The 24619-nt window shown below is 39.8% G+C and overlaps 6 protein-coding genes across 6 annotated transcripts; 3 read left to right on the top strand and 3 right to left on the bottom strand.

The window, feature by feature from the left end:
• The first annotated feature begins 2889 nt into the window (after positions 1–2889).
• Positions 2890–9478, top strand: LOC6499020 (transient receptor potential protein). Its single transcript, XM_001955466.4, has 15 exons — positions 2890–3035; positions 3089–3276; positions 3338–3575; positions 3640–3782; positions 4143–4344; positions 4422–4598; positions 4723–4957; positions 5015–5313; positions 5368–5735; positions 5790–6147; positions 7403–7622; positions 7699–7864; positions 7927–8087; positions 8152–8303; positions 8373–9478. The coding sequence occupies exons 2-15, from the start codon at positions 3128–3130 to the stop codon at positions 9381–9383; spliced, it is 3879 nt and encodes a 1292-aa protein (XP_001955502.1). The 5' UTR covers positions 2890–3035; positions 3089–3127; the 3' UTR covers positions 9384–9478.
• A 153-nt stretch (positions 9479–9631) lies between these two features.
• Positions 9632–11173, top strand: LOC6499021 (cardio acceleratory peptide 2b). Its single transcript, XM_001955465.4, has 3 exons — positions 9632–9844; positions 10465–10626; positions 10721–11173. Exons 1-3 carry the CDS (start codon positions 9766–9768, stop codon positions 10939–10941), a joined length of 462 nt encoding a protein of 153 aa, XP_001955501.1. The 5' UTR covers positions 9632–9765; the 3' UTR covers positions 10942–11173.
• Positions 11174–11197: 24 nt separating this feature from the next.
• On the bottom strand, positions 11198–16262 carry LOC6501575. The gene is made up of 9 exons (XM_001955464.4): positions 15938–16262; positions 14893–15077; positions 14622–14827; positions 13989–14564; positions 13586–13746; positions 13324–13525; positions 12218–13242; positions 11700–11904; positions 11198–11630 (listed from the first exon to the last, which is right to left on the bottom strand). Exons 1-9 carry the CDS (start codon positions 16065–16067, stop codon positions 11315–11317), a joined length of 3006 nt encoding a protein of 1001 aa, XP_001955500.2. The 5' UTR covers positions 16068–16262; the 3' UTR covers positions 11198–11314.
• Positions 16263–16886: 624 nt separating this feature from the next.
• LOC6501574 lies at positions 16887–18402 on the bottom strand. Its single transcript, XM_001955463.3, has 3 exons — positions 18249–18402; positions 17468–17592; positions 16887–17389 (listed from the first exon to the last, which is right to left on the bottom strand). The coding sequence occupies exons 1-3, from the start codon at positions 18264–18266 to the stop codon at positions 17176–17178; spliced, it is 357 nt and encodes a 118-aa protein (XP_001955499.2). The 5' UTR covers positions 18267–18402; the 3' UTR covers positions 16887–17175.
• Positions 18403–19517: 1115 nt separating this feature from the next.
• Positions 19518–20724, bottom strand: LOC6501573 (endocuticle structural glycoprotein SgAbd-9). Its single transcript, XM_001955462.4, has 3 exons — positions 20627–20724; positions 19862–19989; positions 19518–19795 (listed from the first exon to the last, which is right to left on the bottom strand). Exons 1-3 carry the CDS (start codon positions 20642–20644, stop codon positions 19570–19572), a joined length of 372 nt encoding a protein of 123 aa, XP_001955498.1. The 5' UTR covers positions 20645–20724; the 3' UTR covers positions 19518–19569.
• Positions 20725–23502: 2778 nt separating this feature from the next.
• On the top strand, positions 23503–24608 carry LOC6499022. Its single transcript, XM_001955460.4, has 2 exons — positions 23503–24250; positions 24316–24608. Exons 1-2 carry the CDS (start codon positions 24031–24033, stop codon positions 24606–24608), a joined length of 513 nt encoding a protein of 170 aa, XP_001955496.2. The 5' UTR covers positions 23503–24030.
• The last annotated feature ends 11 nt before the right edge of the window (positions 24609–24619 follow it).

Raw genomic sequence — 24619 nt, 5'->3', positions numbered from 1 at the left:
CAAGGGTTTTTGCAATCAGTACCAGAGCTACGCCGGCAGGTGGGCTTTGGCCTCTGGACAGGGCAGCACCTACGACGGCAGCCCTCTGCCCGACTGGCTCCAGAGCGTCGATGTTCAGATCATGGCCCAATCCGACTGCAGCCGCACCTGGTCTCTCCACGAGGCACAAATAAGTACTCATCCAAAAAATTATATTTTTACGCAACACGTATTTTGATCGTTTAAGAAATCAGTGAACTGTGCTATAAATTTAATTTAAAACAAGAAAGGAAAGCTAACTTCGGGCGGAGCCGAAGTTGATATACCCTTGCAGTTCAGTCGCAGTCCGCTAGGTGGCGCCACGCATCTTATATTATTAGATATATAGAAGATCGTATATAGTCGGCCGATCCTTATGAAATTTGGCAAATTATTTTGTCCAAAATAGAATCTGTGCCAAGTCCCATCTTTCTAACTTAATAAACACCAAAGTTATGCCAATTCCGATCGTTGTATGACAGCTATAGGATATAGTCGGCCGATCCTTATGAAATTTTGTACATAAGATATGTTGGTCAAATATAACATGTGTGGAAGTCCCTCTATCTTAAAAAACAACGAAGTTATGGCATTTCCGATCAATCAGTTATATGGCAGCTATAGGATATAGTCGACCGATCCCGGCCGTTCCGACTTATATACTAACTGCAAAGAAAAGAAGGGTGTGTGCAAAGTTTCAACTCGATAGCTCCAAAACTGAGAGACTAGTTTGCGTAGAAACCGACAGACAGACAGACAGACAGACGGACAGACGGACAGACGGACAGACGGACAGACGGACATGCTCATATCGACTCAGGAGGTGATCCTGATCAAGAATATATATACTTTATAGGGTCGGAGATGTCTCCTTCACTGCGTTGCACACTTTTGACCAAAATTATAATACCCTCTGCAAGGGTATAAAATGCCCGATTAGAATTGCTTCGTAAAATCATTATCTAAGAAAGTTTTATTGATTTTTGCAAGATGTCATTTAAATTCGGAATAAATAGCAATTACAATCTTATCTATTTACGTGAGAAGTAGAGCAAATGTAAATCCTCGATGAGCAAGCCTCTGTTCAAGCTATGTTCTGAAAATGCACAATATTTTAAACGTTTTCAATAGCTTAATGTTACAGGTTTCTTTGTGCAAACAGTGAAAGTGCAACCTTCTACACAAACCAAGGGAAATGTGCTCTTTCCCTTTTTGTTGTGTCCTTACGTTGAAAATTGTGCACATAACTCACAAGGGCCTGATGCTCTCATGAAGCTAAATAAGGCAGGAGTCCTGTTCGAGGCCAATGTATCATTAAGTGCAGTGCAGTACACAGGCAAAAAAATACTATTTAAGTTTCTAACTTCAAAAGAAATATTGATGTACATCAAATACAAATCCTTTTTCAAAGTGTTTGATGGAATTTAATTTTAATCCTCATTACATACTATTTCTTATGATTCTTCATTATTGCTTGCCCTGGCTCACGTTTGAAATGTAACCTCCAATTAATTTACTCTTAATGAGTTCCCTGCTGTGGCTTTAATTTAAAAATTCCTTTCCCAGCAGAGAAATGTGAGCTAAGCTGTGCGGAGCAAAGTGCAATGCCCCCGCTAAAAACACTGAACAACTTGAACACGTACGATGCCATTCCGCTTGGAGTTTGACTCCCCCAATTGCACGCTCCCTCCTCCGAGGTTTCCACCCCTCCCCGACCAGCATACACAACTCAAAGGGTGCTCCTTGAAAGCCTGTTTGCTCCCTCGCTGGCATTTAATTCCAAGTGCATTGACATACAAATAAGAGCAGCAAGCGCCACAAAGTAGGCAACGTTCAAAATTCAAGGACGAGTTAAGATTTAAGGACGATTTCGGAACTCCCACCCTCTCGTTTTCAATCAATATTAATCAATCGGGATATCAGCATCAGTGACCCAGTGCTCAGGGCAAATGCTGTTGCTCTGGAGGGTTTTCTTTTTTTAGCCAGAATAATTCTTGTGGATAAACAATCGTGGTGAGTTTAGCCAAAAGCTTAAAAGCTTGTCAATTGACTATTTTTTGTTTTGGGTGGCTGGCTATCAATAGTTTGTAGGCGTCGATAGCTTTTCAAGAAACAAAAAAAGAACAAATTCAAATCAGGTATTAAAGAATGCAGACTAAGGATAAGGAAAAAATTAATATTATTATGGTTTAGTTTGTTATTTTTGAGTTTGATTCCATACTCAAAAGAATGGAAAACCATTATCCCTTTAAAAAATGTTGTATTTATATTTGTTATAGGTTGTTATTTTGCATTTTAAGGTATAAATTATTTTATCGAAAATATACATAATAATACATTTCAAAGAATATCGCTGAAAACAACAGTCTCGAAAAACTGCGAGTCTCATTCTTTAAAAGAGAATGTTTTGTTGTTTGTACATTTAAAAATATTGAGTCTTGTCTCTTAAAAATTAAAAACTACTTTAAAACTAAAGGACTTTTCCTTTCTGAAATCTATTTGAAATACTAAATATTTGTTTAGTCAAAATTCATTTGCGCAAAATCCTTCAATCACTGACCGAATTGCATTCTATAGATTTTCGCGCATCAAAAAAATACAAACTACTAGGGTTTCGAAAATCGAACATAATGCTCTGTCCGATAATCACGTGCAGGCAGACGGCAGGTGGGAATGTAGAAAAATGCCAATAGATTCCTATGCTCAAATCGGTTGTCGGACATATAAACATACAAACAAATAAGAAATGCAGCCCCACAACTACCAATCGTGGTCAACTGGGCCCATTGACTTGCGTTTTGCCAACACATTGACCGAGTTTTGGCCAATCGCTAATGTAATTAGCGGAATATAGTGGCCAGTGTCTGAATCTTGCCATCAGTGCAACGCGGCTAATTGGAGACTCAACATCGTCAAGCAAAATGGAACCCTAAAGGATACAGTGCGCGAAAGGATTAGCCTCAAGGCTCGTGTGGGGGAATATCCCTGATCCCTGCCAGAAATAAATAAAGAATACTGTGAGATGTGAATAATTCTGATAAGAAAACGTAACGAATTCGATGCTTTTTAGTTCGCGTTTGCCTAAATTCCATAAATCCAATCAAGGATAATGTCCGGCACTACGGAATCGGACGCCGAAAAGGCGCTGGGCTCTCGCCTGGATTACGATTTAATGATGGCCGAGGAGTATATCCTCAGTGATGTGGAGAAGAATTTTATATTGGCCTGCGAGCGTGGTGATATTCCGGGTGTTAAAAAGTAAGAGCTAATGCTCCTCCTGTTTTTCTTTGTTTGTGAGTAATTATTAATGTCCTTGAAGGATAATCGAGGAATATTTGGGCTCCGATAAGTTTAACATTAACTGCACGGATCCCATGAACCGTTCGGCTCTGATTTCGGCCATCGAAAATGAGAACTTCGACCTGATGGTGCTCCTGTTAGAGAACAACATAGAGGTGGGCGACGCCCTGCTCCATGCCATTTCCGAGGAGTACGTGGAGGCTGTCGAGGAGCTGCTGCAGTGGGAGGAGACCAACCACAAGGAGGGCCAGCCCTATGTAGGTTACATATATCCTGCCGCTGTTACATAAACAACCTGTGTAATGAGATCCTTTTCGGCAGAGCTGGGAGGCAGTGGACCGTTCGAAGTCGACCTTCACCGTGGACATCACGCCCCTTATCCTAGCGGCCCATCGGAACAACTACGAGATACTCAAAATCCTGCTGGATCGCGGTGCCACGCTGCCAATGCCGCACGACGTCAAGTGAGTGAGCCAGAGCTTTCATTTTTCCTTCAGAGGCACGTTCCATTGTTTACAGGAATTCCGTTGCAAGCAAAAAGCGCCTAGTTATAATTTTACCTAATAGGGGAATCAGGACAAAGTGTCCAAACAGGGTGTTAAGGGAGTTTGGGAGCTGTTACAAAAAATATATAGCTTACAAAATTAAAAAGGATTATGCCACAGTTAGGATATTACTATAAGTACCAGAGTGCCCACCTTAGGGATTTTATTATCCTTTTGAATAGTCTATTTTGATTTTGCTCGAAGGAAAGGGGATAATTCATATAAAAAATTTTTACTTAAAAGTTGAATAAAATAAAATGAAATAATAATATCCTTTAGGTGCGGCTGTGATGAGTGCGTAACCTCGCAGACTACCGACTCCTTACGCCACTCCCAGTCTAGGATCAACGCCTACCGGGCCCTGTCGGCCAGTTCACTGATTGCGCTCAGCTCTCGGGACCCTGTACTGACCGCCTTCCAATTGTCCTGGGAACTGAAGCGCCTGCAGGCCATGGAATCGGAGTTTCGTGCCGAATATACGGTATGATGCATACACACATAGTGTTCTGTTTAACAATGTAATCAACCAGAGACTTCCTGTTTGTGTTTACCCAACAGGAGATGCGTCAAATGGTGCAGGACTTCGGAACGTCTCTTCTGGACCACGCACGCACATCCATGGAACTCGAGGTGATGCTCAACTTTAACCACGAGCCATCGAACGACATCTGGTGTCCTGGCCAGCGTCAAACGCTTGAACGATTGAAGTTGGCTATTCGTTATAAACAAAAGACGGTGGGTGTTTAATTGAAGAATACTATTTAGAATATAATAATTATAATATTCTTTATAATCTGGTATATATTGAAAAAGATATATCCTTCGTATGAAAGAGTTTATTTGATTTTTTCCTTCACAGTTTGTGGCCCATCCGAATGTACAACAATTATTGGCTGCCATTTGGTATGAAGGTCTTCCCGGCTTTCGGCGCAAGCAGGCTTCTCAGCAACTAATGGACGTCATCAAGCTAGGATGCAGTTTTCCCATCTACAGTTTGAAATATATCCTGGCACCAGAATCCGATGGAGCCAAGTTCATGCGCAAGCCCTTCGTCAAGTTCATTACTCACTCCTGCTCCTACATGTTTTTCTTAAGTGTGTACAAAAAATAAATATAAAAAAGTGATAAAATTAACTTTAAATTCCCATTAGTGCTTTTGGGTGCCGCCTCCCTGCGAGTGGTGCAAATAACGTTTGAACTCTTGGCATTCCCCTGGATGCTGACCATGCTGGAAGATTGGCGCAAACACGAAAGAGGATCCTTGCCAGGACCCATTGAACTAGCGATCATAACCTACATTATGGCTCTGATATTTGAGGAACTTAAGTCTCTATATTCGGACGGGTTGTTTGAGTATATTATGGATTTATGGAATATAGTCGACTATATATCGAATATGTTCTATGTGACTTGGATTCTTTGTAGAGCTACTGCCTGGGTTATAGTGCATGTAAGTATAAAGGATTTATAAAGATTTGTAATATTTATTCTAGAAATTCCTTAGCGTGATCTCTGGTTTCGAGGCATAGATCCTTATTTTCCACGAGAGCACTGGCATCCTTTTGATCCTATGCTCTTGTCCGAAGGAGCCTTTGCTGCCGGAATGGTGCTCTCGTATCTTAAGCTTGTTCATATCTTTTCAATAAATCCGAATTTGGGTCCTTTGCAAGTGTCTCTGGGACGTATGATAATCGATATCATAAAGTTCTTCTTCATTTACACCTTGGTGTTGTTCGCTTTCGGATGTGGTCTGAACCAATTGTTGTGGTATTACGCGGAGCTTGAGAAGAACAAGTGCTATCACCTGCATCCTGATGTGGCGGATTTTGACGACCAGGAAAAGGCATGCACTATATGGCGGCGATTCTCCAAGTAGGTTAGAAAATTATTATATAAGACGACTTATTCAACTCCAATCTTTAATAGTCTTTTCGAGACATCGCAATCCCTTTTCTGGGCATCCTTTGGTCTGGTCGATCTGGTGTCCTTCGATCTAGCGGGAATCAAGAGCTTCACCCGCTTCTGGGCCCTTCTGATGTTCGGTTCTTATTCGGTAATCAATATTATTGTGCTGCTCAACATGCTGATTGCCATGATGTCCAATTCGTACCAAATCATCTCGGAGCGAGCCGACACCGAATGGAAGTTTGCTCGATCCCAATTGTGGATGAGTTACTTCGAGGATGGTGGCACCATTCCACCGCCCTTTAATCTCTGCCCCAATATGAAGATGTTGCGCAACATTTTGGGCCGCAAAAGACCTTCAAGAACCAAGAGCTTTATGGTATGTAAAAGTTAAATCAGGAGCCGGATTCCACAAACTATAAGTTTAAAGAATCTTAAAATGTAAAGCCTTGAAACCACAGCTTCGGCATAAGCGTCATGACAATCAAGACAAATCAGTGCACAGTGGTCGGGCTTGTATGGAGCCGCGGCCATAAATACTTCTAGGTGTGCTATCGCTATGAAACTTCACCAAAAATCTAGAAAAATATTATAAATATATTCTAAAAAAATTGACCAGATCGTGCCACTATATCCTATAGCTTCCATAGGAACGATTGCATCAGTGGTAACGCTTTCATGAGAAAGCAGTCATAAAAGCACTTCTAATTGTCAGATCAGGCTTATATTATATTATATATTATACTGTAAGTTATTTACAAACTTAGAACTATAATAAAAATATTGAAGTGATTGCTCAACTCCACACCCTAGCCAACCTCCTCAAAAAAGTTATGATAACAAAACAATAATAATATATTAAAGTAGAAAACGAACAATATTACAAAATCATAAACTCGTACATATGTAATTGTTAAATTGTTTCATTTAGTCAAGAAATGGTTGTCTCTAGTAACAGTGATCCCTCCAAGATAGAGCTACTAAAAAATGAGGTTATGCTTCATTTTGTAATGGCAAATGCGCATCCGCAGGCTTCCGCAGCTGAAGTTAACATTTTTATGATCTTTAAATATTAGTAAATAACGGCATATATATTTCATTTGGGGGCAACCGGGGGAAAATACTTAAAACCTTACATAAACCTTGTAACGCCCAACGTATACGAACTAAAAAGACGCACTTTTTTAACAAAGATTTACACGAAACACAGCACAAATTATTTATATATTTATCAGTAAAAATAAAGTTTATACCTTTATTTACAATATCCATTCCAATGGTTTTTGGTTTAACAACGTTTTATGATATTTATAAAAATTTTTAATTTGGCGTGTGTACTCCACTGCGGACAAATTGAAAGTGCATAAATATAAGTTCGCTTTTGTCATTCTATTTTTGAAAGTCCCGTTAGAAAATCCAAGCAGACTATTTTCAATCATAAACTTTGGACAATTAGCTAATAGTAAAACCGGTTTTCGCTAGAATAACTCAAAATCAATTTTTTTATTTTTGGCCTATGGCAGCGACCACTGTGCAGTGGGAAAATCATTTTCAATCAAACCCATGCAGAGCCGGCTGTGCGTCAATGTCGATGTAAATACTTTAGTTTCCACCCTTCTTTCTATTTTTCGCAGCGAAAGTCCATGGAACGGGCTCAGGTCCTGCATGACAAAGTGATGAAGCTGCTAGTAAGGAGGTACATTACGGCGGAGCAGAGGCGGCGTGACGAATACGGCATCACCGAGGATGATATCATTGAGGTGCGGCAGGATATCAGCTCCTTGCGCTTCGAGCTACTGGAGATTTTTACAAACAATAGCTGGGATGTCCCAGATATTGAAAAGAAGACACAGGGTGAGAGAATTTTTAAAGGATATGTTAAAGATATTTTTTGGAAACATATTTTTAATTTTTTCTACTTTATTGTCAGGTGTGGCTCAAACCACCAAGGGCAAGGTGATGGAACGTCGTATCCTTAAAGATTTCCAGATTGGTTTCGTGGAGAATCTGAAACAGGAAATGAGCGAAAGCGAAAGTGGTCGCGATATCTTTTCATCTTTGGCCAAAGTCATTGGCCGTAAAAAGACACAGAAAGGGTATTACCATTAACTCAATTCTTAATGACAAATTTTAAATGTTTGTGCTGTTTTTCTTTTAGGGATAAGGACTGGAATGCAATTGCGAGAAAGAACACCTTTACGGCAGATCCTATTGGCAGCAAGCGGTCTTCTATGCAGCGTCACAGCCAACGCAGTCTCAGGAGAAAGATTATCGAGCAGGCCAACGAGGGTCTACTGATGAATCAGAATCAATTGATTGGTAAGGAAAAATAAAATAATTTTGTAGCCACATATTCCTAAAATGTCTTCCCTAACTCCATCAGAGTTCAATCCCAACTTGGGCGATGTTACCCGAGCTACCAGAGTGGCCTATGTGAAGTTCATGCGTAAAAAGATGGCGGCCGATGAAGTGTCCTTAGGCGACGACGAGGGCAAGCCCAATGGTGAAGAGGAGAAGAAGCTGGATCCCTCCGGGGTAAGATTAATTTTAATTACTAATAATAAAAATATAAACATTTTCAACTCCTCCATCTATTTATTACAGTCCAAAAAGTCAGTTTCTAGTGCAGGAGCTGGTGGTGGAGTTTCCATGATGGCTGCGGCTGCGATGAGAGCGTCAGTCAAGAATGTGGATGAAAAATCAGGAGACAAGGATGACAAATCCACCACTATCAAAAAGCCAACTGATGATACTAAGAAGCCTGGGGACGACAAGAAACCAGGAGACGATAAGAACAAACAACAGCCTCCCAAGGACTCCAAGCCACCGCCAGGACCACCCGGTCCGAAACCCGGTGAACAGAAGCCAGCTCCAGCGGCAGGAGCTCCCAAGCCGCAAAATGGAACTAATGGATCTAAGCCCAATGATCAGCCAAAGCCCAATGCTCCGGCGCCTCCATCCAAGCCAGCTGATAGCAAACCTGCGGCTCCGAAATCAGGAGAAGCGGCCAAGCCCGATGCGGCGGCCAAAAAAGATGAGTCCTCAAAAGCTGATGGAGCCAAGCCGCCGACTGGAACAGCTGGAGCCGCGAAGAGTGCTGCTCCTTCGGCTCCGGCGGACGCCAAGCCAGATCAGAACACAAAATCCGGCGCAGCTGAAGCAGCTGAGGGCACTAAGGCTGCCAATGAGGCCAACAAGAAGGAAGACCCGAAGAAGAACGGACAGGATCAGGCCAAGAAGCCGGGCGACTCTAAGCCTGGAGACTCTAAGCCAGGAGATGCCAAGCCTGATGAGAGCAAGAAGGCAGGTGATGGCAAGGATAAGCCAGGTGATGAAAAGGATAAGAAGCCGGGTGATGATAAGAACAAGAAACCAGGCGATGACAAGGACAAAAAGCCAGGGGACGACAAAGACAAGAAACCTGGCGACGACAAGGACAAGAAACCTGGAGATGACAAGGATAAGAAGACGGGCCCAGACGACAAGGACAAGAAGCCAGGAGCAGCTCCAGCGCCGCTCAAGCCGGCGATCAAGGTGGGACAAAGTAGTGCGGCTGCTGGCGGAGAACGAGGCAAGTCCACTGTTACGGGTCGTATGATCTCCGGATGGCTTTAAGGGAAAACAGGTCATCCGTATTCCAATTTCAATTACAGTAGCATTAAGGTCAATGTATGTGTGAACAATAAACGAATCCCAAAACAACAACTAAATCCTGGCAACATGTTGCCGAAGGCCACCTGTTGCTAGCAACACTTACTTTTTTTCGTTTAGCATTTGGCATTTTAGCATCCCCACAGTGTTTCAACATTCATCAGCCGCCCTGTTGGCCATTCATTTGCCTGCCATCGGTTTTGTCCGGTCCGGTTTTTGGTCTATAAAAGACCATGTCCTGGCCACCGGAGCATCAGAAAACCAGTGCTCGTTACCGGGAGAACACCATTGAAAACACGGAGTTTTAGTTAAATTTAACCTTTTCGATACTAAAAATTCCTTTAAAATGAAATTCATTCTAAGCATGTCTAAATTGGTCAGCGCTGTTTTAGTGTTTGTTTTACTGGCAGAGTTCAGTGCAGCTGGTGAGTTTTAAGATTTTCTTTTATATTTAAAAAGTTTAAGACTTAATTTAGAGATTTAAATATATGCAATAGGACTGTAGAGTGAGTTCAATTCTGAAATGTTTATAATATTCATTGATATTTTGCAGCATCTGTTAATACTAAAGGTATACTACATCTCTTCCCTTTTATATTTTATTAGTTTAATTATGAATTAAAGTCCTCTTTAAATTTTGAGACTATAAAGTTTTTTCTTAATAACCTTTCTAATAAATTTTGTTACTTAAGCACTTATTTAAAAGCATGTTACTTTCATTATTAAACCATTTTCGAAAACAACTTAAAAGTTATTTTATATATTTCCCCGAAAACAAAATCAATTAACTTTTCGAAGGGACTATTTATTGATTAATATATACAAGAATTGTAACTTCAGTAAATCAATTTTTACTTAAAAAGCACCCAATTAATGGCCCGACATAATGACTTGTAGAAAATAAATACTAATTTTGATTGGTACCTTCTGCACAAGATTAATCATTTTCCAAAAATATTTTTGCGGGGGCTTCTTTGTCCAACTAATTTAATTCTACGGTGACTTGAAAATTAATTGAATGTCTTAAAAAACACTCTCCATTCAGAGATGGAGCACGATAAGAACCGACGAGGCGCTAACTTGGGGCTATATGCATTCCCGCGAGTAGGCCGCGGCGATCCCAGCTTTGGGAATAGTCTGCGGGACGGATTAGATGCCGGGCCTCTCGATGGCATTTACCCAGATGCCTCCCAGGAGGATTATAATGGTAAGTCCCCAGCATGCCAACCACCTGTCCAGGATTAATGATGGCGTAACTATCCTGTCGGGACCTCTTATTTTATTGTTTTAAACGTTTCCAGACTCGGAATTCCAGAAGCGGGCCAGTGGCCTGGTGGCTTTTCCCCGAGTGGGACGGGGGGATGCTGAGCTGCGGAAATTCGCCCACCTGTTGGCCCTGCAACAGGTCCTGGACAAACGCACCGGTCCCAGTGCCTCCTCGGGCCTTTGGTTCGGTCCCCGGCTGGGCAAGCGAAGCGTCGACTCCAAGTCCTTCGCAAAGGGCCAAAAGGAATTCAATTAAACGTAAAAATCGCACTCGGATCGAAAACTCTCTGGAAGATTCTTGCACATCAGTTTTGTATATCAATGAATCGAAGCTTCTAATTGAATATTGTAACGGGTATATAACGAATATGTTTTCTGGTTAAATCCGGGCTGGTGAGAGCTACTATTAAAGTCTTTGTGTGTTTTAATTCTTGCAATTTAAAATTATGTAAATACAATAAACTCCATAACATAACCTGCATTTGAAACTCATTACAAACTTCTGACTGGTATTCTGGAATATTACGAAAAGTTTATTCTAAATGAATTGCAAACACTTGTGGTACATTATTTTATCTTCTCGTTCGTGATGATGATGACAAATCTATAATATCTATAATAGTTCGGATTTACTCCTGCTGCTGCTTAAATCTTCGCAACTCGCTTTGAATGGCCTCGATAAGTGGCGCTGTTCCAGCTCCAGTACTGGAATTGGTGGCTTCTTCTCCTCCTCCGGATAGATCTATTCGGTGGTCCACTCTGTGAATGGGTCCTGCGCTCAGGGGTCGGTTCAAGGTTGAGTGGGAGCTATATATGCTTCCACCACCCCAGGCGCTGTACGAGGTTGACGGTGGCTGCGTGGACTGCGCCGACTTGCTCGTCTTTTCGGGCTGGGCGGTGGCCGGACGATCGACAGCCGCCCGGATGCTAGCCGCCGTTTGGAAACTGCACAGACATTGAGATGAATAAAAGCTAAAGAATATTCTTATGAATATTCCATTCTTATGAACTCACCTGGGCAATCCCGCCGAAGAACCACGGTGCTCCCTTTTCGTGGCCCGACGATTGTTGGTAAAGTTCTGGGTGGGCAGGGGCATCGGAATGTCGTCCTGGCTGGAGTACATCTGCAGGGCGCCCTCCAGTAAGCCCTCGTAGTGGGTTCTTATGGCCGAGGGATTGTGCACCGGACTGGCATTATAGTCCGCGTAGGTCAGGGCCTCTGGGAAAGATTGATGGGATGATGAGAACTCAATGAAAACATGCTGACCTGGCATTGTGGTCGGTTCGTACGGGACTGGGACTAGTTCTACTTTGGTTAATCAAGTCTAGTTGGGTTTTTGGGGTGCAACAACTATAATAACAATAATAAAATCAACGACTACGGTTGCCCTAGTAACGGGGACTCGACTTCTCCCCAAATCGCACGTCCCCATTGTCGTCGTCCTCCTCGTCGTCGTCCTGGCCCTCGTCCTTGTTCTTGTTATCGTGGTTATTGTGGTTATTAGGATTCGATTTTTTTCCACCCGCCTCACCCTGGCTGTGTTTTTTCTTGTGACGCTCCCAGACCACAGGGCCCACCACGCCCGGATCCGGATTATCGCTGTGGGATGCGGAACGAACATTCCGGATGCTGGATGACGGCGGAGCCTTCGGACTCGGGAAGCTTGCTATGGTGGCGATGGTGCTATTGGGGTCCTTGCTGCCCAGGGACTTGTGCGATCGCAGGGATCGTGTCGAGTGATGCGAAGCTCCGGCCACGGCGTTTACATTATCGTAGTAGGTCACAAAAACAGGATCTAGAACGCGATTCAGTGGCTCCGGCAGATTGCCCTTGGGAAAAGCCCGCACGGAAGCCATCGATAGGAAGGAGCCAACACTGGCTGTATCGGAGGATTTGTCGGATGGCTGCAGTGTTCTGATTATTTCCTTGTTAATGACCTCCGGGGAAATTCCACTGCCTGATTTTTGGACGAGCAACTTGTTTCGGTGATAGTTGTTGTGCGGATTGTAGGTCTCGTTTCTTTGAAAATTCTCGTAACTCCGGCGCAGGGGCTCCGGTGAATTCTCTATAGACGAAGAACGGCCTGCGAGGGATCCTTGAACAGGACTCGTTTCTAGTGAGCCGACACGGTTCTCATTCAGATAGCGCCTTCTCGACTTGTGCCTGGACTTGTCGCCCTTTTTTTCGGACACCACGGATGTGTAGACCGTTTCCTCATGACCCTCGGCTCTGTCGTATTGGTGCCGCCTCCTGTGGCCATCGAACAGTCGGGCTGCCTTCTCGTCTAGGATCCTTTGCACGTCAGCACTCGGAGGATTGATGGGACAGTAGACGGAAGAATCAGAAGTGTTGTCTGTGGAGGAGGACAATGAATCCCGACGAGATCTGGTTTCCGCCGGCGGTGCGGGGAAGGTTATCCTCGGTTCCCGTTCATAGGAGAAGTTTCGTACGCCACCCGATCTAGGGTGTCCCGGAGACGGAGCCTCCTCGCTTCTATCGCCAGTAGTTGGACGCATGGAAGTGCCTTCGGAGAGTAATTCATTGCGGGAAGTAGTTCTACAATGGGAACTCATACGTTGGTTAGATTTATGTTTGATATGAAGTACATGAGTAATAAATTCTTCATTTAATAATTACCTGTTGACCGCACTGAGTTCTCTTTGCTGGGCACGTGTTCTTCCCAAAAGCAATACAGCCACCAATAGTAGCATTAACAAGAGTATGGCCAAGGAACTAATGACCACCAGAGCCACATTATTTTTTACGGAATTGAAAAAACCAGCCTGTCCACTTCGAGGAACTGGAGCCAGAGCCGTAGCCGTAGGCTCTCTAATATAAGCTAATTAATAATATTTCAATTGGTTTATTTATAATTATTATGAATACCAAAATAACTCACGTTCTGATTTCATATACACAGCCTGTCCAAATGCCTTTACCGCCTCATCTTCGCTGACCAGTTCCATGTCCTTGGCGGCAGTTGTGGCCAAAACAGGTCGACCATTTACCAAAACAGTGTAAATCAGCTCGGTTTGATTGGCTACTGGACGCTCGTTGCTACTATAATGTTTACATTAATTATTAATTTATAGAATTAAATAAGGAGTATACTTATTGTAGATAACTAAAAATATTTGGAAGAATATGTATACAGATACCCAATAAAAAGAATTCAGAAGTAGCATTAATTCCATCAAAAATGAAGTAAGCTTTACTAGTACCCTCATGAATTTTTGCTTCATAATCCGTTAATCGAGTCTCTGACATCCAAGTCATAACAAAAAATTCTTTTTAACACTTACAATTTGAGGTTGACGTAGTTGCTTTCCTCCGTGCTGGCGGTGCTCCACTTTTGCACATCCGCCTCGCTAATTTGCGTCAGGTTGTGTATGACAACTCTAACATGCTCGTCCCTATAAAGTGATTGGGGCTGTTGTTGTTGTTGTGCCAGTTGTTGTTGTTTTTGTTGTTCTAGATGCGGTTGCTTCGTCAACAAAGGTTCGTGCACTTCCCTCAATTTTTCCGATTTCCCATTCTGCTGTATGAGCTCCCAGGGGATCAGGGTAACGAATGCCCCATAATCGATGTTCTCCGTGCTGGTCGATTGCGTGACCCCAATGGGTAAACTTTCATCGGAAACGTCCGGTTCCTGTTCCTCGGAATTACTAGACCATTCAGTATCCTCACCCAGCCTCCTCACGGTCTTGATATAGGGCTCATTATCATCTGGCATGTCCAGCAATTCCACATCATCCGAAGGGGATCCTGTCGTTGTTGGTGGATTATCGGTAATAGACTTTCGACGTTCTCGATTGGTTGGAACATTCACGCCCTCGATTTGCTGAGCTCCGTTTATGCCCAAATGCCGGGTTTGTTGTCTTAGAAGAAATATGAAAATATAATTTAAAACTTAACCCTATCTATCAATATTTCACCTCGTAAAAGCCAACCGATATAGTCGCGCCAGTTTTTCCTCAAGTAAGGGGTTATCCTTGGCTGTATAAAATCCTGACATTACCGTGAGCAACCAATATCGTCGATCTGTTGCCGAATAATTAAGGGGCGGCATTCCAGGCCCCATTTCCCAGGTTCCCCCGCCATCATCAGGTTTGCAGTCAATGCAAATAGGAATATCAATTTCCTAGATATGGATCACAAATTAAAGTTTTCATTTCTGTATCCGCCTCCTCGAAAACCTGGACTTACATTATTACCATCCACATAGACAGTGGCCACCACCGTTTCCGTCTTGACAATCACATCCTTCCCCTTGGTTATTCCTGTGTGAACCTTTTTAAGGAAGTCAGGGGGCCCATCACCCGAACCAGTCCAGAAGAAGTCCTCCAAATGTACCTCATCCTTGCTATCGGGATAATCGTCGTCGGTGTTATCTGAAAATGGAATTGTTGTTTCTATTCTTTCAGTTTCTTGAACTTTCAACCCGTTTCCATAGAAAATAAACAAAAGTGCTATATAAAATAAATATAAATGGAATTCTAAACACTAAGAAAAAAATATTTAAATTATATTATTAAGAAACCCACAACTTTTTATTTAAGAATCATAATATTTATATTCACTTATAAGTTATATCCAAAATACAATTAATTTCAACTAAAATATGACAATATTAGCTACCTATCCACTTCGTGTATTTACCTCATTGACTTTTGATTTTGTTACCTCTTGTTTGGATTCATTTTTTCGAGTTTGTTTGATCAATTGCTCTAATGGCAACATATTTCCGTCATCGAGTGCAGTGCTTCTGCGGGAATTATGCTCGCTGGGAAATACAACTTAAACTCTTCCGCAGTTTACCCCTTCCCCCATCAAACATATAGACAATAATAAATTTATCGATTAGCACATTCACTTCCGAGAACCCCAAAAAACTGGGAATATAGAAAGGAACTTGACAATTTGCTTGCGTGTTGGGTGTGCAATTAGCTTTAACGCACTGACCACCTGCCTTGATTTGGCTCGGGTCAGTTCCCTCATTTACTTTTCTTTTTGCAATTAACCTGTATTGATTGTCCTAAATTTTTGGCTCCCAGCAATGATGAATTTTTGATGTTTTGTGGAAATGCTTTCAGCCAGAAATGCCACAGACCATGTAGACCAAAAGAAGCGTTAAAGGTCAACATGTTTGCCACTCAACAGCCGCACTAGAGCCCTAAAAACCTCTGGCTAATACTTGAACCAAAAGCCAAAAAAAAAGTAAAATAAAATTTCACTCAAATGCTCAACTCACCGTGACTTAATTGTATAAGCGGCTGACCAAGCTGCTGCGACTTTTGCGTGGCTCTGGAATTATTTAGAATTCCCAAAAATAAAATCAACACAATCACACTTTTGGCTTTCATTTTCACTGGATTATTCATGTAGGATTCGGGCACTTTTAAGTCTCTCCACTTCTGGACGCATTTCCCCCTTTAAGCCAGTAATCAAGTCTCTATTAAAGGAAAATGGTTCTACTCTTCAGGGTATATTATATAGGTTTCTGATTCAGAGACGCCTCACTGCTGCCGTTGTCGAACGTCGCCCGGGAACTAAACGCTCCATTGTAATCCAAACATTCTCGGGCCACTTGGTGGTGGCTCGCATGGGTGACATTGTTATAACGCTCTCTGTTTGGGCTGCTTTATGCCTGGTCAGTTACCTGGGGCAACGGCAATATCAGAGGCAACAGGCAAATACAGTGCAGCTCGAGCTGCAATTCCCCACCTCGGATACAGTAATTTTTTATTATGTAAATAAAATCAAAAGTTTCTTTTTTATGAAAGTAGTACTTATCGCATAGACGATTTGAGTATATTTCAATGAATTTATGTTAAACCTGCATGGGTTCTATAAAAAATTATATTTTTTAGACCATTTTTATAGAATTTTGAACAATACACACTGTACCAGAAAAAGGCGCTAACGTAAACCCCACTTTTCCGTAAACAATGAAAAGCTACCGGAAAATGACGCCAAGTCGGACTTTGTTGTTAAACAGAGTCTCTAGTTAAGCTTTTTAGTACAGCTTTCTTTACTGTACTAACTTTTTAGTATTTTTACTTAATGGTTAGAGTCCGTCTGGGTTAAAAACTCGTTCAATATAAGCTTTCAAATCGAGACTAAAACCTGACGGCTACGCTCCAAGAATGATGATCTTTCCCCAACCATTTGTTAATTGAATGTTTCTAAAACTTTTTTGATATAACAATTTTATTCATATTAGAAAAAAAAACTTGGCCTTTTGTAAAGCCTACAAAAATTCATAAATATTATAATTACCTAAAACAATCAACTTGCCATCTATATTTTTATCAAAACATGTTTTCTGAAAAAAATGCTTTCAGGAACAAGTCCAAATAGGCAGTTCAAGCCTGCTTCGACTATTTTAGACAGATTAATCATTCAATCTTAAATTTAATTATATTCTAGGCAGTAAATGCAAATGGGTGTCACAGGTAATACGCTTTGGGTGGTAGCTTGAAACCATCTTTAACCGGAGAGAGACTTGAGAGATCCACCGCTCAATGTGCGGTTCTTAAGTTCGTAGCGGGTCATGTCGGCTGTGTAAATTGTTGCATTATCAGTGTCAGTCATCTCACTAAAGGAAGAGTAGGTACCCATAAGCCCCATCTGCTTATCCGGGGTTCCAGAATTCATGATCACACCCATTTCTTCGCGTTTGCCGCCATTGGTCTTCTCCGAACTGAAATTTTGATAAGGTATTTGAGAGTTTGCTTGTAAACTTCAAATATGCTAGATTGAGTAAGATGATTTCACTTACGCGATGCGGTAACCGTCTTTGGTGGGTTCCTGGTTCAAAAACTTGGTTTTTATAGAGGAAATGGGCTTATCCAGCAGGCCAGCGGAACTATTGGCTGCCATGATGGCCAAGGAAATAATAAGTACCTATGAAAAAAAAATAACTTAAGAAAGCTGGGAGGTAACATTTCTGGGAGATCCCCTTCTAAATGCTGAACAATGTATAGGGACCAATATATGGCACACTGTGAAGGCTATATTTTTCCCAATAGCCATCCGATTCTTAAACGGAATACCTTAAACGAATTGTGGATCGATTTTCCATCAATCTGTATTAAAATCTAGGAACAAAATATTTTTTAAATTTTTTGTCACGTTTTCGGGGGGATCTCCTTCCAAATGTTGAAAAATCCATGGTGACCAATATATGGCCCACTGCGACGGCTATATATCCCCCTATAACTCCCCCGCAAAAGTATATTAATTTTGACTCCGTCCGAAGTTTCCCGCTCCTCGTAATAATCAATTCGCTGAATTATATATTAACACAGACTCATATCGTTTTGTGTGATTGTCCTTTACGATATCAGGGCTATTTAATATTGAAGTTGAATAGCCAAATCAGTGAATGTTTTATCAAAGATTAATGCTTACTTCAAAAATATTTTATACAATATTATGTATACATTAACTCCCTTAGCACTTCAATCACTTAGATTTTTCTCACACTTGGGATGGCAATGTTATTGTCAACCATTTGCGAGTCCATGAGATCTCGGTTTCGCTCCTAAGGAGTTGCTTACCAATTTGGCAAAAATCATGGTGATTCGCGTTGAAGTTTCCGAGCTATACTAAAATATTGAAAACGTGCGTCCTAATATGTATATAAACGTTACGATCTGCATAAAGGTCTGGGATTTTGTAAGTAGCTGCCACTATTGACTAAAACCGGTCGAAACCCTACGTCAACACCTCTTAATAACCGATTATTATGTTTGCTTTGCTGATTTTCGATTCATTCCCCATCTAACGCCTGTTACCTGGGACAAAGTGCACCTCATGCTAAAATGCGAATACCTTATTTATAAAATTTTTAATATTTCGGGATTTTTGGACTATTCCAAATGAAAAAGCTAATGGAAAATGACACCAAGTCGGACTTTGTGGTTAAACAAAGTCTCTAGTGAAGATTCTTAGTGAAGCTTTCAGTACTAGACTAAAATTTAGTAGTAGTGCCTGTGTTGGTTAAAAAAAGCTTTTAATGCATGTCTAGAAGCTCACTGGTACGCCGAAAGAATTATTTGACCTTCATGTAGTTACATGAAACATTGATGGCCATGTATCTTAGTTGTCCTATTTGAGTGGTAACATTATAATTATTAATAATTGATAAATTTATAATACTTTGTTAGGTGTTGAGCGGCACTTCCCAGCTCTTTTCGTTAGCCCAAAGTGTCTGGTTAATGTAGCCAAACATGGCTAACAATAAGACAAGGTTTTTAGTGTAGGCTTACAAAAAATCCCCGAAAAATTCATAAATATTACCTTGTTCAATGAATTTACCATTTATCATTTGGCAGAAAACAAGTTTGCTGGACCAAATGTTTCCTGGAACCATATCAAATAAGCGGTTCAAGCCGGCTTCGATATTTAAGATAGCTGGAATCATTAAATCACAATTTTGATTATATGCTAGGCCGTGAATTAAGTTTGTCAAACTTACTCATAATTTTCATCTGCAGGCGGTTATTAGCTCTTGAGCTACCAAATGACTTGTTTTGACTTTGTGTTTGGTAGCAAAAAAGCATATCTTCGTTGTCAATGCTTTATAGATTCTAAAAAAGAAACGTGTTTTGGGTGTCAGATGTTGATGGACACCATAAGAACACGCTAATTTGTCTAGCGCAAAGATTTAGTAAAGGTCATAGCTATTACGCAATAGAAAACTGGTCTATCCAGAGTGTGGATCAATGATACGCTATCAACTAAACTTGATCTTGGCCAGATGCTAACTAAAATAGTTATTTTGAGACGCCACTCAACCAGTTTTAGAAAAAGAAAATGGATTACTATTTAGTTTTTTATTATTTTGTTTTTTATTGAAACCTTGAGACTAATTTAAGTTTAACCGGCAGCGGACTTGAGAGCTCCAGGGCTCAGTTTGCGGTTTTTGATTTGGTAGCGGGCCTTGTAACCATCCTTGTCGGCGGTGTACATGGTCACAGTATCAGTATCAGTCTTCTCATCGTAAGTGGAGTAGGTACCCATGACCACCAACTGCTCATCCGGGGTGCCAGGATTCATGATCACACCCATTTCCTCGCGTTTGCTGCCATTGGGCTCCTCCGATCTGTAATTTTGAGAGGGGAATTGTGAGTTTGAATATCCTGGATTAAGCTGAGGTGATTGCACTTACGCGAAGCGGTAGCCTTCTTTGGTGGGTGCCTGATTGTAGAATTCGGTCATGATAGTGGGAAAGATGTAATCCAGCAGGCCAGCAGAGCTGTTGGCGGCCATGACGGCCAATAAGGCAGTGAAGAGTAGCTATAAAGGGAAATAAGCATCAGAGGATGTAAATTATACCTCATTTTAATACTGACAACTCAAGTTTTTTTTTACTAAAAAGGAAAAGGAAGGAGAACACTTTTCCCTTAATAATAATATGGTTCCTGTGATAAATTCTTTAAAGTATTTTCCCTCTGCTTATCTCATTCTTACAGGCAATTTAAATTTCTTTGAATTGGAAATACCAAAATTATTTTAAATTTATTATCCCCATTAATAAACCGAATGCACATATACTTTTTACCAATAAATTCTGGCTAGTAAAGAATGACACAGACACATTACGATTTGGGCAATTCTACTTTTCAAGATCAAGGCTATTTTTATTTGAATTTCCAGTCATGTTTAAAAAATGCCAGTAGCCAGATCAATGAATATTCTATCAAAGATCAATGCCTTTTTTAATCATCATCCGCACTGGTGTAAATATGCAAACCTATAAACACTTGCATCACCTATTGACACAGCTGCATGTCCAGCAAATTACTTTATTTAGATTATTCACACACTTTGGATGCCAAGGTAATTGCCAACTATTACCGAGTCCATAAGGTCGCGGACACTGTATAGTTTTTATTAATTTTTTATCCGGGTTCCGCCCTAAGGAATTACTTACCAATTTGGCAGAAACCATGTTGATGCGCGCTGAAGTTACCGAGCTATACTAAAGTATTCGAAGCGTGCCCCCTAATATATAAAAGTTAAGATCTGCATGATGTCTGGGCTCTCGCGTGAAGCACACATACATCGGATGGGTCATATTTTTTACTTAGTAGCTGCCACTATTGAGTAAAACCGGTCGGGTTGATTCCTCACTCGAAATGCCGAAAGAAACACTAACGCCAACGCCTTATAATAACCTATTATTATGTTTGTTTTGTTGATTGTCCATTTCGGCGAAATAGAAAGGACAGGAATCCATTGATCGGGCCAGATCATAAAATGTACTGAACAGGTGTGCCAAATTTTCTTGCATTTCATTTCTCACACTCTTATCATAATGTGGTTATCCTTGGATTTATTGGCTGATTTATGCAGAATTATTTGCATATTTTCAAGATGTCGATACAGAATCGCATTTTTTTGGCCAAAACAAGTATAGTTTCGGCCATTTCCAGTTTTCAATGTCAATAGGATGCGTTTGGCATATTTTTTCTGGTAATAAATATTTTTAAACAGATGCGCAGATGGTATTAAACGGGGTTTTTGACGCTAAGGACTATGATTTATTTCATTTTAAACATTAAGCGGTACACTTTAGGGAACTGTATTAATGGTTGCTAATGTGCGCATTCATTAATCATTTCTTTACTCAAAATGAGAAGCTCACAGATCACTTAATAATAAACTAGCAGTCATTTAACTTATTCTCATTTAAAAGTAAGCTTTTGTTGAAAAGAACAAAAGAAGTTCTGAAAAAACCGCAAAAAATCTATCATTGCTTTAATTTTGAAACAAAGTTTGAAAAATTAAATATGTTTGCCCTTAAGAGCCAAAAGATTCTAGGGGATTCCGGCATTTTTTATGTTTCATTCAAATTATGCCTAACCGCATAACTTAATGCCTAACTAGTTGAAACTAGTTTCCGGCAAGTTTTCACTTTTTATAGGATGCGGGCGATGGTGCTTCCCTATAATTCTTCGATTCAATTGGTTTTTCTGTGTGAATCATTAAATTCTTTACCAGAAGTTCTCGTCGGGTGATGAGTAATTACACTGTGCGACAAAAAAAAAAAAACGAAATACACTTGGGAAACGAGATAGTGTAGGTTGTTAATCTGGTCGAAGAGAACTCAAAAATATTTTTTTTATATTTTTGGAACCCTCCAATTTTTTTTTATTTAAAAATAACCGTTTTTCGGGACTTTTTTGCGCTTAAAAATTCCTGAACGCGTTTTTTTCAACCGATTTCAAAATTTTCGGTGTTTTTCAATAGTTAAATGTTGTAGCTTTTGAAAAAAAAATATATCTTCGATTTTGTTGAACAAAAAGGACAACATTTTTACACCTGAAACTAAAGTTTTCGACTTTTATTCGTGTTTTTCGGATTTTGATGCCAGTTTTTCGGTAAAACTTACTAAAATTCTGTCATGTTTGCCACATATCAATGTTGTCTTATTCATTTTGAATAAAACGAGACAAATTTCATCAAAAAATAATGAAAATTGGTGAAGTTATTACGCTTTTCCCAAAAAAAGTCAACTCAACCTAGCGGGCGCTTCGGAGGAACAATGTGTATAAAAATAAGAGTATATTGCTTTCTTCTGACAAAAAGTTTGTCATTTATGCCACATATTAATATTGTCTCAATAATACTGAATAGAACGAGACAAATTTCATCAAAAAATAATGAAAATTGTTGAAGTTATAACGCTTTTCCCTAAAAAAGTCAATAAAACCATGGGAGCACTATAAGAAGAAGAGCATATTCCTGACTTATACACACAGGTACTCCGGAGCGCACGCAAGGTTGAATTGACTTTTTTTGGGAAAAGCGTTATAACTTCACCAATTTTCATTATTTTTTGATGAAATTTGTCTCGTTCTATTCAGTATTATTGAGACAATATTAATATGTGGCATAAATGACAAACTTTTTGTCAGAAGAAAGCAATATACTCTTATTTTTATACACATTGTTCCTCCGAAGCGCCCGCTAGGTTGAGTTGACTTTTTTTGGGAAAAGCGTTATAACTTCACCAATTTTCATTATTTTTTGATGAAATTTGTCTCGTTTTATTCAAAATGAATAAGACAACATTGATATGTGGCAAACATGACAGAATTTTAGTAAGTTTTACCGAAAAACTGGCATCAAAATCCGAAAAACACGAATAAAAGTCGAAAACTTTAGTTTCAGGTGTAAAAATGTTGTCCTTTTTGTTCAACAAAATCGAAGATATATTTTTTTTTCAAAAGCTACAACATTTAACTATTGAAAAACACCGAAAATTTTGAAATCGGTTGAAAAAAACGCGTTCAGGAATTTTTAAGCGCAAAAAAGTCCCGAAAAACGGTTTTTTTTTAATAAAAAAAAATTGGAGGGTTCCAAAAATATAAAAAAAATATTTTTGAGTTCTCTTCGACCAGATTAACAACCTACACTATCTCGTTTCACAAGTGTTTTTTCACTGTCGCACCGTGTTATTTGTAATTATTAAATAATGATGAAGCTTAACAAAAAGCGTATGTTTAATGAACCTTTTTATACTTTTTGTATGTTTAGAGTTTAATAAGGTTGTTTGAAGTTGATCAAGAAACCCGAAATCAATCATTCTTAGAAACAAGATGATCAACCTTGAATGACTTGAAATGATTTAAGGGATAATGGTAAAATAATCTTTAGAACGTGGCTTTTGTCGTCATTAATTCTGACGTCAAATTATTTAACTGGTTTTATTTTAACGTCATAATATGTGAAACAATAAAAGGTGATTTGATTTAAAGGTTGAAAATGAGTTTAGTCTATTTTTAAGTAACTTCTTAATTAAAAACTTAAAGAAAATGTATTTATTGTTAAAATAAATAGTAAAAGTATACAAAATTTGTTAAATTATATATTTAAATTTAAATTTGAAACTTGGCGGTGTGATCTTAACACCTTCAATGACAAAAAGCTATAAGCTACAAAACTATCCATGCAGTATTTAATGTAAAATCCAATAGGAGGCGTGTTCAAAAATGGCGTAGATACATTTTTGAAATTAAAATGGAATATCTGCATAAATTTAAATTTCGTTCCATAAATTCTAACAGCTTAGATTAAATTTTAAACTAAGTATTTTTTATTAATAAATTCAAAGTCATGGGGGAAACATTTGCAAATTACTACCGAAAATTACCAATAGGCAAACATGTACAAGAATAAATGAGCCCTTTCAAAAAAACTAATTAAATTGCAAATAATTTAATTATCAGCCATTAAAATATATGTATGAAAATCGCTGGAGTTTTCCAACAAAAAGTGACTGCTCGATTTGCAGACTGTCAGTTGTTTTAGTCGTTTCACCAAATCTCCAAAATGGTAACCCCGAAGGATATATCGATAGGACTTTTCGCTTTAATCCTTGGATTAGGCTGTGTGTCGATCACCGAGGCTGCCTCCAGTGCCAGCAGCTCATCTGCAATGAATTTCGGGATAATATCGATTCCATCTGCAGCTTCTTGTTCCTGCTCCTTGTCGATGTCCTGCAACTGCTGCCAAAGTGTAACCATAAATGCCATGAACAACAACAAGACTCGTAATATTTTTTTTAATACATCAAATCAAATTTATTATAGATACTAGTAATATTTTAATTCACAGTTTGTATAACTATGAAATTAAGCATCCTTAGTGGCTCTGTTGATGTGGGCGTCACCCTAGACGGAGGTTCGGTGGCCCAGTTTACAATCAGCACCAAGAATCCGCCAACGGCATGTCTTCCCATTGTTACCCTAGTTGGCCTGGACGTTTGCCTTAAACTGAACTTCAAGATGGCCGGATTGTCGGGAGTCCAGGCTTGTCCGACATTTTATACTTCCTACAACGCTAATCAGGTCGTTAGCTATAATTTTCCTTGTGTCCAAGTGGGCTTAGATGGCGTCAGTCTAGTATAATTCTAGTTTTC

This window comes from Drosophila ananassae, chromosome 2L (assembly GCF_017639315.1).
Source record: "Drosophila ananassae strain 14024-0371.13 chromosome 2L, ASM1763931v2, whole genome shotgun sequence".
Lineage (NCBI taxonomy): Eukaryota > Metazoa > Arthropoda > Insecta > Diptera > Drosophilidae > Drosophila > Drosophila ananassae.
This window is presented reverse-complemented; position numbering and strand designations above follow the sequence as displayed.